The 12,494-nt window shown below is 34.3% G+C and overlaps 2 protein-coding genes across 2 annotated transcripts; both read right to left on the reverse strand.

The window, feature by feature from the left end:
* Window positions 1-449: 449 nt before the first annotated feature.
* Window positions 450-6,171, reverse strand: LOC107583473 (alpha-(1,3)-fucosyltransferase 9-like). The gene is made up of 3 exons (XM_016269678.1): window positions 5,883-6,171; window positions 3,451-3,530; window positions 450-2,069 (listed from the first exon to the last, which is right to left on the reverse strand). Exon 3 carries the CDS (start codon window positions 2,059-2,061, stop codon window positions 982-984), a length of 1,080 nt encoding a protein of 359 aa, XP_016125164.1. The 5' UTR covers window positions 2,062-2,069; window positions 3,451-3,530; window positions 5,883-6,171; the 3' UTR covers window positions 450-981.
* Window positions 6,172-7,801: 1,630 nt separating this feature from the next.
* Window positions 7,802-10,934, reverse strand: LOC107583472 (glycoprotein endo-alpha-1,2-mannosidase-like). Its single transcript, XM_016269677.1, has 5 exons — window positions 10,861-10,934; window positions 9,696-10,314; window positions 9,520-9,629; window positions 9,362-9,438; window positions 7,802-8,660 (listed from the first exon to the last, which is right to left on the reverse strand). The coding sequence occupies exons 2-5, from the start codon at window positions 10,195-10,197 to the stop codon at window positions 8,024-8,026; spliced, it is 1,326 nt and encodes a 441-aa protein (XP_016125163.1). The 5' UTR covers window positions 10,198-10,314; window positions 10,861-10,934; the 3' UTR covers window positions 7,802-8,023.
* Between the last annotated feature and the right edge of the window lie 1,560 nt (window positions 10,935-12,494).

Below are 12,494 nucleotides of genomic sequence, written 5' to 3' on the forward strand. Positions count from 1 at the left end.
GATTGCAATGACAAAGCCAGGGATAAAATGTATACCTTAAATTCATGTAAAATACATCAATATAAATAAATGCACTTTTTTTGTTACCCATTGGCTTGTTTACGTGCTTGCTTATTTATTTATTTAATTCTTTTTCAATTAATTAATTATTTTTATTATTATTATTTAATTTGCTTTAATGATAAAGCTAGCAAAATTCAGATAAGTTTATGCTTAAAATGAGGAAAAATATATTTTGGAACATTGTTTTTTTTTCTTAATTTAAAGGTACAGTTCGCCCCAAAATGTAAAATTCGAAAGACATGAGGGTGAATAAATTAAGACAGAATTTTAATTATTGGGTGAACAAAACATTAACTTCTCAAAATGATGGTTTACGCCTTGAAACTGATATTCTGCCATAGAATGAAAAAATAAATTATCTCACAAATATGACTTTTTTTCCCTTGCAATTACAAGTTTATATCTTACAGTTATGACTTATCTGAACTTTGAGTTGCAATTAACTTTTTTAGATTTTTATTCCGTGGCATTAACAGGATTCCCTCTTCAAAATATCTTCTTTTATGTCCCTCCATGTTAACTCTAAAATGCATGATTTGCATCCAAAATATTTACAAAATATCTTCTTTTGTGTTCCACAGAAGAAAGAAAGTCATACAGAGTTGGAACAACAAGACGGTGCGCAAATAATGACAGAACTTTCATTTTTGGGTGAACTATCCCTTTAAACGAATGTGTGCATTTTGGTCAAAATCAACTTTCCAAATAAATACATACTAAACTCTAAACTGCATAATTTGCGTCCAGATTAATAAACGCGTGAAACCGAACACGAAAGAAATGTACATCTACTTTGGGACATTTTACAAAAATAAAAGTCTGCAAGTGCTCACAACAGACCCTCATTGGAATTAAGTTATATGAAGCTCTTATTGTCAAGCCACTTTCATTAATCTGGTCCAGTGGTTCAGTTGTGAATTAACCCCAATACCATTTGTCAAGATTGTTAATTGCTTTGTACTCATTGTGCCTTCTGACGTAATCGCAAGCCAGACACGTGTGCTCGGCCCAGAAGTACGCCTTTTTCACCTTAAAGTGTTTACGCCAGTCAAAGTACTTCAGGTAAAGCTCCTCGTTTTTGTCAAGGAACAGGAGATAATCAGCCAGCTCCTTCGGAGACGGGAAGTCATCAACGTGGATGAAAGCATTTCCCTGCACGAAGTTCTGATAGTTCTCCCTTGGTGGTCCGAGCACAACGGGTACGGTGCCAACAGAAAGCGGGTTGTACAATTTCTCAGTGATATAGTCTTTGTGAATCGAGTTCTCGAATGCCAAATAGAATTTACAGCTTGCGATTGTAGGGAAATAGTCCTGGTCGGAAATGTACTCACCAAATGCTTGTCCGTATGCATGAACCTCGATGTGCTTGTAGAGTTCATTGTAGTATTTCACTCTGACGTGATCTGGGTTCCAATTGCTGACGATCCAACAAATCAGCTTGTTCTTGCTTGGCGGCACGAAGTCCTCCTCTCCTTGGGCTGCGACAATCGATCCATAAGGCACTTCTATATCAGCATCCTGCCGATAGTTTAGAGTTAAATTAAACAAGTTTTCAATTCCAGGTAACTGAGATGAATGCGAAGGTGATTCGAAGTTCATCCAAATCCATCTCTGCAACGTGGGCCGATACGCCGGTGGCATGTTGGACAGGTCGCTGGTGATGTCCCTGTGATGTATGACCACGGAGTCGGATTTGTTGTAAAGGTTTCGGTCAGCGGTGATGAAGCAGCCATCGATGCTGAACAAAGAGCTGCAGACATTCAGGTCATAGGTTTCGCCGAAAGGCCAAAGCCAGACCAGGATGGTGGTCTGGTTCTGTTCACTTCGGGTGGAAAGGAGGCTCTTCACTCGGGCTGTGGATGTTTCTGACTCGACCGGGCCTGATAACCAGCTCGTAGATGGTTTGATGTACATTAAAAACAAAGTCACAAAGCATCCTAATAAAAAGATACCAAGCAGTAGGGGTCGTAGGATTCTGTAAGTTGGTGCAGATGGCATACTCTGGCCTTTAAAGGAAATAGATAAAGATCGAAAGGCAAAAAAATAAATAAATTAAAAAAAAAAGTTAAGGGTCATTATATGAAACAGCTGCTTATTAGGTAGAGCTATATTTAATTTTTGACAGGAATGAAAACGAGGCTGTGAGGGACAGAATTACAGTGCATTCAATGGATCGTACTGTTGTTTAACAACACACCGACTGTTCAGTTCATGAAATGTCTTTACAAAAAGACTTTCAGTAGACAAAATCTCCATAAACCAGTTTTGAAAGTTGTGAGTTGGCAAAAATTACATGATCAGTTTAAAGTCATTTCTTTAAGATTCTGAAGTCTTTAAGTTTTGATGAATTGCATTAGCAAGTTAGCAACTGCAAATTCAAGGTCTTATACCATGCATCATTTTGCTCAGAACAACAGTATAAATGCTTGGAAATATGCAATAGCCACCATTATGAAAAACTGACAAATGTAAGCATGTCTTTATATTTTCATTATATTATATTATATTATATTATATTATATTATATTATATTATATTATATTATATTATATTATATTATATTATATTATATTATATTATATTATATTATATTATATTATATTATATTATATTATATTATATTATATTATATTATATTATATTATATTATATTATATTATATTATATTATATTATATTATATTATATATTATAAAATGGCTTATTTTACTAGCAAATCAGTTAGCATAGGAATTAACTGTTGTGTGTATTGCTATTAATTTTACAGACATTGAAGCTGGTAATCTTAACTGCTTTCAACACATGCTCTCTACAAAATGAAAACAAAACGTACAGTAAATTACTGTGCTAATAACAAATCTAACAAATTACAGTTACATAATGAGAGTTAATGACTGTACAAGGCAAATTAATTTGTTTGCGCAGCCCTAAAAAAGCATGAATCTCTATTCAGTTTTCAGAATGAGCACTTTGACATTTTGCAATACATATGTTGAAGTGTCTCATCCATCAGCTGATTATATGTATGCTGCTATAATGAAGATGAACATAAAATCCTAGACTTTATAATAGAGAAGCATTTACATGTCTAGGATGTTTGACTGTACAAGGACACTTCAGATATTAAAATGCTGGCTGGTTTACACATTGAAGTCATGTGATTTATTAAGACAGTAGAATATGTGTGTGTGTGTGTGTGTGTGTGTGTGTGTGTGTGTGTGTGTGTGTGTGTGTGTGTGTGTGCGCGCGCGTGTTTGTTCACTACTCTCTGCTGCATTGTGTGTGTGTGTGTGTGTGTGTGTGTGTGTGTGTGTGTGTGACTAATCAATTAATCACAAGCACAGAGAAATCCAACATAAATGCAAAGTAAATCCTCTTAAAAATTCACCTGACAGATTTGCTGATATCCAGAAGGTAAAATGATTGTATGTTCCAGTTTCTTCTTTTTATTACCAGAAGAATGTCAGTCTTAAAAAAAAGACAGAAAATAGATTACATCACTGTACAATCAATATCAGCTGGTAGATGTCAAGCATTTTAAGGATTAAAGCTGCAGGCTGACTATAAAACTGAATATCAAATAACACTTTGTGTAGGGTGGAAACAAACATTTTAGACTGGGGAACCAAATGAGGAAGTTGAATATTTTGTAACTGAAAACTTCATATTATTGTATCACTGTTCAGAATATAAGGGGAGATAAGCTTCCCTCAGTGTTTCTGGTAGTCCTGGGCCTGTTGAAGGATTGTATCCTCAAAAATAATTCTGGATCATTACCAAGAACATTCAGACAATCAGTTTTACACATGGGAACAGTGCCATCTTCAGGATGTCAACAGATAATAGAACTAAAAGGCCTATTTCCACCAAATTTCCACCATGGCAAGATGTTAAAATGAGCTAACAGTTTTAGGATCTAGAAGCACTAGATTTTGTCCTCTGCATACATTCCCAGAACAGAATCCATAATCTTTTTTTCTTTTTCTTTAATCTATTTTTCTTTGTTCATTGAAAATTGTCATTATTTCCATTATCCTATATTCCTATACTTATAAGGATCTTTCTTAAAACTGCATTCCAAACTGTTCATTCCATGCAAATTCTTCAAAAGCAGACCAATGATTTCAAGAGGCTATTAAAAACCATTAGTATTAAAATATACCGAATAAACATTCAATTAACTTATTTAATAAACTTCAATGGACTGAATAAAGAGCTCAATTAACTGTACAATTTCACTGGGACATCTGCCAATAAAAAACTCTTCACGGCTTATACTTAATAACATCCTTTTCTGTTTAACTGGATGTGCTTATCTGACACATATAAGCAAATTAACAATTGAAGAAATCAATTAACAAACCAGTGAGTCACATATCTTTCACATTCATTAACTTTGACAGTAACACTTCACAGTAAGGTTCCATTTGTTAGATAACAAACTAACAATGAAAAATACTTCTGCTTAATAACATCAAAAGTTGTAGCTGTTAAAATTGTAATGGACTTGAGCTTTAATGAACTAACAATGAATAGTTGTAATGTTAACAAGGATTAATAGATACTACAACAAAATGCATTGCTCGTGGTTAGTTAATGTATTATCAACTAATGCAACCTTATTGTGAAGTGTTACCACTTTTACATGTGCAGGTATGCAGAGTAAAAAGCGTGAAGCAAGCAACGTGACAATAAAAATGACGTTTTCTATATATAATGAAATGATTTGGGATACGCACACGTTACACTACAACACTGATGGTTGAGAAATGAGCTTCGTTTCATCTCTGCAGTATCCATTTGCTATTAATCCACATGAAAGAGCTGTTTAAAAGGTTTATCAGTGCATTTGAGACTCAATCGTCTTATATGAAAGCAAAGCTCTGTAAAAGAGCGGGAACAGATGAGGCTTCTGCATGGGAAATAGATTATACACCTCACATCCAGTACATAATTTAATATAATAGTTGCTAATGCATGATATATTTTTCAAGGTTTACAAACTTTGGGGTGTTTAAAGGTCCCGAGGGGAGGGTCTGGTAATTAGCAAAGTGTTTGGCATTTCATATACTGTTTCTGAATTGCCAACTGTATATTTTTGGCCAGCAATACACATGTGATGCATGATTTTATTAAAGTAAACAAAGGTTGATGAATGTTGCATGCTTGTGTCTCTCTGGGAGTCTTTGAAAAGAGAGGCTTTTTGTTTTAAATGTATTGTGATGTATTTGGGACACAGAGTTGCATGCTGGTAGTTGGCTTCGGTGTTCACGTCTAATAAATAGAAGATGTGGATGAAGGAAGATGAAAAGAAGAAGCATTAAATATGAAGCATTTGTCTAGTTTATTTAGCAGGCTTTACGAATTCGTGTCTGTCCCATCAGTGACATGCTGGTAATATATTTAATGAACACACATCTAAAATCGTTCAGAAAAACATAAATGATACCGTGATACCGTGCAAGGTGATGTGCTTTCGCCAGTGATGCTGAACAAGGTCATCTTAAAACAGACTGTCACACGCATCTGACATATTACTACACGAAATATGGCTATACCTTAAATATGACACGCTCCCTCTCTCTAACATCTCGACTGCTTTGTCTATTTTAAGCAAAACCGCATCGTAGCCATGCAAAAAGGACGCATGAAGCATCCCACGAGAATGATCGTCCCTGAGCTCGTGCCATGTTTAATTATTATAACTCAAAAATCACCCAAGAGATGAATGAAAAAATTATATTTAAAGCCTGAACTCGTGTCGTACAATATATACAAAGCATACAGGTAACCTTTATATCAGTAAATCGTTTGTCTTACCTGTCCATCAGCAAACATCCTTGAGGGAAAGCCACATCATGCGCTTCTTTTATTTACGTCCCACACACCTCGCATATCGGAATGGTGCTGAAAAATCGCCGATGATGGCAATATTCGGAGAGGATGCACCTGAACCCATAGCCTTCGCGTCAGTGCATCACTGCATTTTGCAATGTGTCCACAATGATGACAGACTCAAATCAGGGCTTGCGAGTCAAAACATGTAAGATCCTATGGGTCAGAAAGGGAGAACGCGAACAAGTGCGTCGCTGGAAAGGACGCCATGTAACACCGTGTGATGTGATGTAGAATAATGTCCCCCTCCCCACATGCGCTCGGATACCTTTCCAGTGTCCGTGCTGCTCATATGCATGGATGCAATTATAGATTTAGTGCAGTTAATACATGCAAATGCAAGAATGCAAAGAAATGCATAGAATGGGGAATGAAACATAACAGTGGCGTTAGACTGGATTATGTTTTTACTCATGGATTATTCCTTTGTTCATCCTTGCTGTTTGAATTCAGTGGTTTACAGCCTATTATTTATAAATAAATGCATGGGATGTATGAAAAAAACGTGGTTTAAATAATAAATATGAATTTCCTTTAAAAAAATCTGTTTAATACAATAATTCACACATTCAAAGATGAGTAAATAAGCAATTACATGATCAATTGTTTGAGAAAATTGTTACCACAGGCAATTTGATTATTTAAAGTGCCCAATCAGAATATCTCTGAATGCAATTTGTTGAGTTTAATAAGTCAGTAGACTTATATATTTTCATTTATATATTTATTTATACTTTTATATTTTCATATAAATGAGTAAAAAAGGCATGCAAGTAAAGAATATGCCTAGTTCCTTCATTAAACTTTAGATGGCGCAGACTGATGGGTCTTAACGTAACTGATGATATTCACAGCGTTAAACGACTTGGCACAAGATGATTGGTTCTTGCTGCATACGCAGCCAATGAGCTTGATGCTTTACATTTAAATGGCTGGTTAGCATTCACTCAAGCATTTCCCAGCACGTTTTCAGAGTTCCTCTGAAAATTTCCACCTTCCCCAGCTCCACCTGTATAGATCTGCTACGGGTTATTTTATATGCTATTTGTGCAGCAGCAGTATGTCTTAAATACTCACAACACCGTAATACCATATGCATTGGCAGTAGCAAGTTCCTGAACTTGCTTGTAGCAGCAATAATCTACAACTACAGCAGAAACCAACAGCAGCAGCAGCGTAGCAGATCTATTCCGTCAAGACCAAATACATTAACATTGTAATATCCATTACCATGCTAAAAACTTCAGAAAGTTGTCATGATAGAAATGTCCGCAATTCAAAAACAACAAAATAAACTGTGGCCAAATTTTATATTCCTTGTTGCTGCTCGAATCCATTGCATTCCACGGAAAAATTTTAAATATATTGATAAAATATATGCATATATGTTGAATTAAAATGCAGAACACAATGTTTTTCATTTAAATAATTTATTGTTAATTTAATAACTTCTATTAATATAATAAATAATCAATCAATTAATTAATTAATCAATTGTGATGCCAGAGCAACCATAGGCAATTATGTTGGTCAAACTTTATATTAGGTGTCTTTAATGTTATGCACTTCATTCAAATTTAAAGCATGTGGAACATTTAAAGAATGTTATTGTGTTGTTCTGAGAAAGACAGTTTATGAATATCATATGTGAATCCTGAAAGAATTTTGATCAAACTGTAGTTTAAGATGCATATTTGCACAAAAAAAACATTGTTAAATCAATCTAAATTTTAAGCTAAACAATATTTATAATTTGTGAAATTTACTAGCAATTTCTGAATAAGATTGTTTCTACATATTTTTTTTCAGTGTAGTTAAAACACCTAGTATAAAGTAAAGCTGTTTTATTTACAGCTTCAAGGCAGAATATTTCTGATTGCAGTTTAGCATTAATATTTGAAGAGTTTAATCAGTGAAGTTGTCATATACAGTGGTAAAAGGCATGTAAGTAAAACAAACTGCACACAACTCAAACAGAACAAAATAAAACAAATCATGGCCCTTGTAAGCACTACTTTGGGCAGTATTGCTTTTTCAGGATTAACAATAAAGTAATTAACTTTTCTTTACTCCAGCCATTTCTTCTGCTCCTCACTGAATTTTCTAGCCCATTTTTGCGTTATCTCTAAATAAACTGTAGGTTTATGAGGAAGGTAGTCAAGATACACAGTTTTACCCCATGTCTTTGGGATGGCCTCTTCGATTTGGGTTCCTTCATGCCATTCATTGAATGAAGTTATAGAGATGATCTGTGGCCTTGCCTCCACAGCCGCATTAAAAGAGGTCTCGTAATACTTGCCATTAATGCGGTTCCTTGTATTCTGGGAGTTCCAGGGTCTAATGCTAGTGTCGATATAACCTGGCCCTACACTTGGAACAAATACCAAGTCATTGTAGTCACAGAAAGTTTTAATGGATCTCCAGTTGTGATGTGAGGAGCCATAACTAAAGCCGTTGGTCGCAAAATACGTGTAGAGTCCATCAAATCCAGCAGTCTGTATGTCCTTCTTATGCCTTTCTTCCACAAGAAGAGCAATGAAGATGCCATCATACGGTGTGTTCCTAATTGTCGATAAACCATTTGGCTTTAGAAGTTGTGCCCAAACATCTGGAGTTTGCAAGTAGGAGTCATATACATAATACAGTGGAAGAAATTTGCCATTGCTTGTTTTGTATCTATAAAAAGCAGGATGGTTTCCATATCTGTAAAATACAATGTACAATAAGTGCTATTAAACGCATATCTGTGGATTGATTTTATTTATTTATTATTCCATTGAACTAGAGAACAATTAGAGTGAATGGGTGCCGTCAGAATGAGAGTTTAAACAGCTGATAACAACATCACAATAATCCACACGACTCCAGTTCATCAATTAACGTCCTGTGATGCGGAAAGATTCATGTTTGTAATAAACAAACATTATTTGTAAGAAATTACGTTTTTAACATCAACTCATTGCTTCTGGCTAAAATACGAGTCCTCTATCCATAATATTGTTTCTCCAGTGAAAAGTTGATGTTAAAAATGTCATTTCTTATAAATAATAATGTTTGTTTATTACAAACATGAATCTTTCCGCATCACAGGACGTTAATTGATGTACTGGAGTCGTGTGGATTATTGTGATGTTATTATCAGCTGTTTAAACTCTCATTCTGTCAGCACCCATCCACTGGTGAGCATTTGATGTAATGCTAAAAGTACATTGTCAGCAAATTTTCATTTTTGTATGAAATATTCCTTTAAAATTAACCTAAATTTATAAACGTTGTAAAAGTATTGTCATTGTTAGCTGAAACACATTACTTTTAACTAATGTTAAGAAATTGAAAGTGTTATTTCTTTTTTTATATTTTGTAAGTATGAATGGCTAGAGATTAATGAAATGCATCAAACATACCTCTCCACAATATATTTAATATTTTCACGCATATTTGCATCATCTCGCCCTTTGTATGGTTCAATATGAAAAACAACCTGTCAGAGACAATAAAAAAAATGCATGAGACACAAAAGCAAAGACTATGAATTTCAAACCTCCATCTATATTTATACCACCTTCAACTGATATTTGTCAGCTGCATCCAGAACCAAAGGCAGCAAATTATCAATTTCTTCACCATTGTCGTCATTCATACTACGTGGATACCACGAAACAGCTAGAACACCTGAAACAGGCAAAAATATTCAGTAGATGGAGAAACTATTGTATATGTTTCAAAGAGGCTTCTTACCAACAGCAGCTGTTCTCAGCTGTCGCATGTGTTCCTCTAAAACCAATGGATCTCTGGAGCTGTATGGACCTAGTGCAGGGTAGAAATTGGCCCCAATGTCATCAGGAGGCTGGTGTCGTCCTGATGGATAACCTGAGGCCACTTTGGGGTCCCAGTGTGGTAAGAGTGAATGATCCCAATGAAAATATTTTCCATTAAACTGCGGGTTCCCATACCACACATAGTAGAAGACGTGCACATTGTAATTTGGCTCAGGAAAATCTTGCATTTTGTTCTCCATTCTATCAGCTTTCTCTGCTGGTATCATCTGCACAGGTTTAGCGGATACAACAACGTTGTTATTTTGTTCCGTTTGTCTTGAAGGTGGAATAAATCTTAATGCAAACTGACTGCCAAAATTATTATCCTCAGGGCTCAGAGACTTTAGGATGACTGTTATAATAAACACGGCCCAGGCTAAAACAATAAGTGCACAACATGATTTCCGCCTAAACCGTGCCATTACTCCGGAGGTTGGTTAAAGTCCATTCCCCCGAAGATGTTCAGTCAATGGTGGAACAAATATGTTAATTGAAACCCTCAAGGTTCATTCTTCATCTTCAAGCTTCTACTAGAATAGCTGTAAAAAAAAAAAAAAATAATAATAATAAATAGCTCACTTAAACAAATAGATCAATTTTTAGAGAGATTACTAGTATTTGTTTATATAAATAAAAAATAAATAAACATATAGATAAAACTCACAGTCTGTAAAAAGACAGTACGTCATATAAAGACACGTACATTTAGTTGCACAACTTTATACTAACCATTAACTTTTTACACTAAGTACACATGCAGTAAGATAAAAGGTCAATCTTAATGGCTTGTTATTGCTTTTTTTGAAATGGCTAGAATCTATTTAAACATTCAACATAGCATTTAAATAGTTATTAAATGGAACCTATTAAAATAATCAACACATTATCCATAAAAAATCTATAAATTGTTGTTACAAATTATTCATGTTTTTAGAGCTAAAACAACAACCATTGAACACTTATCACAAAATCTCATGGAAAAGAGGTACAGTTATTTAACTCTGACATGTGTAACTGAGACTGAAATTAAACATTCACATCCCTGTATAATAAATATGCATATGCAAATATATGCAGCGTCATACCTCTGTTGACAGACATCAAGTGATACATATTTTGAATGAAAACAGAATATATCTGACACTTTAATCTAACGCGGAAGTATCAGTATTTTCTTCTGTCTTGTTTATCGGCAATTGTAGATATGAGCGAGTTTTACTGCGATCTACCGGACGGGAGGCAAATTTACAAATCCTACTATAAAGAAGGCTGAACTCATGAATAATAATAAGGTAGCGTTTACGCTCCTCGGCGAACGGCCAATCACGAATCCTGATTAATATTCATGAAGCAGGCATTCTCCATAGTAGCGTTCGTAACTTCGTAGCTCGAAGAGCTGTGAAAACCAACCCTCCCTGACAGCTGTCAGACGGCGGTTGATAGTAAGCCATCGCTCTTTCATTCATTGTCTGTTACAGTTTGCATCAGCTAAGTTAAATTTTCATTTCCTTTCACGTTTTCCTTGAGAGCCAAATAAATAAGCGCGAGAGAAGTTCAATTGCGGCTTACATGTATTGTCACATACAGAATTATATGGTACAGAAAATGCCTATAGCAATATATCGTTGTAGTTCTACCCCTACGCACAATAATTTTCGTGTTTGTCATTTTTATTAATTAAAATTAGCTTAATTTGTGGTTTGACATTTTCAATAGTCGCATTTTCATTCGCAGCCATGAGGGGGCACTGTTTGCATTCAAATGAACTGGTTGGGAGGGAAGAGCCTGGAAGACTACAAGGCTACACGATGTGTTTATGCAGTTTTCTGAATGCATACTTGAAAATGTATATGTTCATATTGAGCATATACATAAGGACAGCCTTTCTCGTGAATTTCTACAAGATGGCATCAATAACATGAAATAAAATAATATTTAGCTAATAAGTCCAATTAAAATGATGGAGTTTGGGGTCTGTACACCTCAAAAATAAAAGGAACAATAAATTCTAGGCAATCCCACTTTTAAATCTAGCTATTGCTTGCCAGCTCCTTTGGGGTACAGTGAGATTAAGTGCTGTTATGCTTACTCTAGCCTAGCTCTAATCTAAATATACATACAACCTCTATAAAATTGGATGTATTTATTTGTGATTTATCCCGTTTTAATGTATGAATCACCTGAACTGCGGTTGCAATGCATTTTCACAATTTTTGGTACCATATTTGCAACAATTATACTGTTGCACTTTAAAAAATGTCAAATAAATACAAATTGTAATTAATTGTTTTTGGAACTTAAAAATGAATGATAAAGGTTATTAGATAGAACTGATTAGATACTCATTGTCACAGACTGGATGCATGTTGTCCAACACATAATATTCATTTATTAATATTTAAATTATCATAATATTTATTTTTATGTATATTTTAAAACATTAATAATTAATAACTTACAATATAGGTTACTGCTACATTTGTACTTTTTAATAAAATGAATGCAATTAAGTTTATTTTAATTAAAATGATAATGAATAATTTAATAAACAATACAATTAAACTGATTATTTACTTGCAATAGGTTACTGCTACAGTTTTGCTTTCTTGCGAAAGGTGGAAAAGGGATTTAAATAAATGACATAAATTTGAAGAAAATTAATACAATTAAATTAATTAATTTAAACATGAATATTTACAAATAAGGACAATAAATAAAC

The sequence above is a fragment of the Sinocyclocheilus grahami genome, unplaced genomic scaffold, assembly GCF_001515645.1.
Source record: "Sinocyclocheilus grahami isolate Dianchi unplaced genomic scaffold, SAMN03320097.WGS_v1.1 scaffold54.1, whole genome shotgun sequence".
NCBI classification, from domain to species: domain Eukaryota; kingdom Metazoa; phylum Chordata; class Actinopteri; order Cypriniformes; family Cyprinidae; genus Sinocyclocheilus; species Sinocyclocheilus grahami.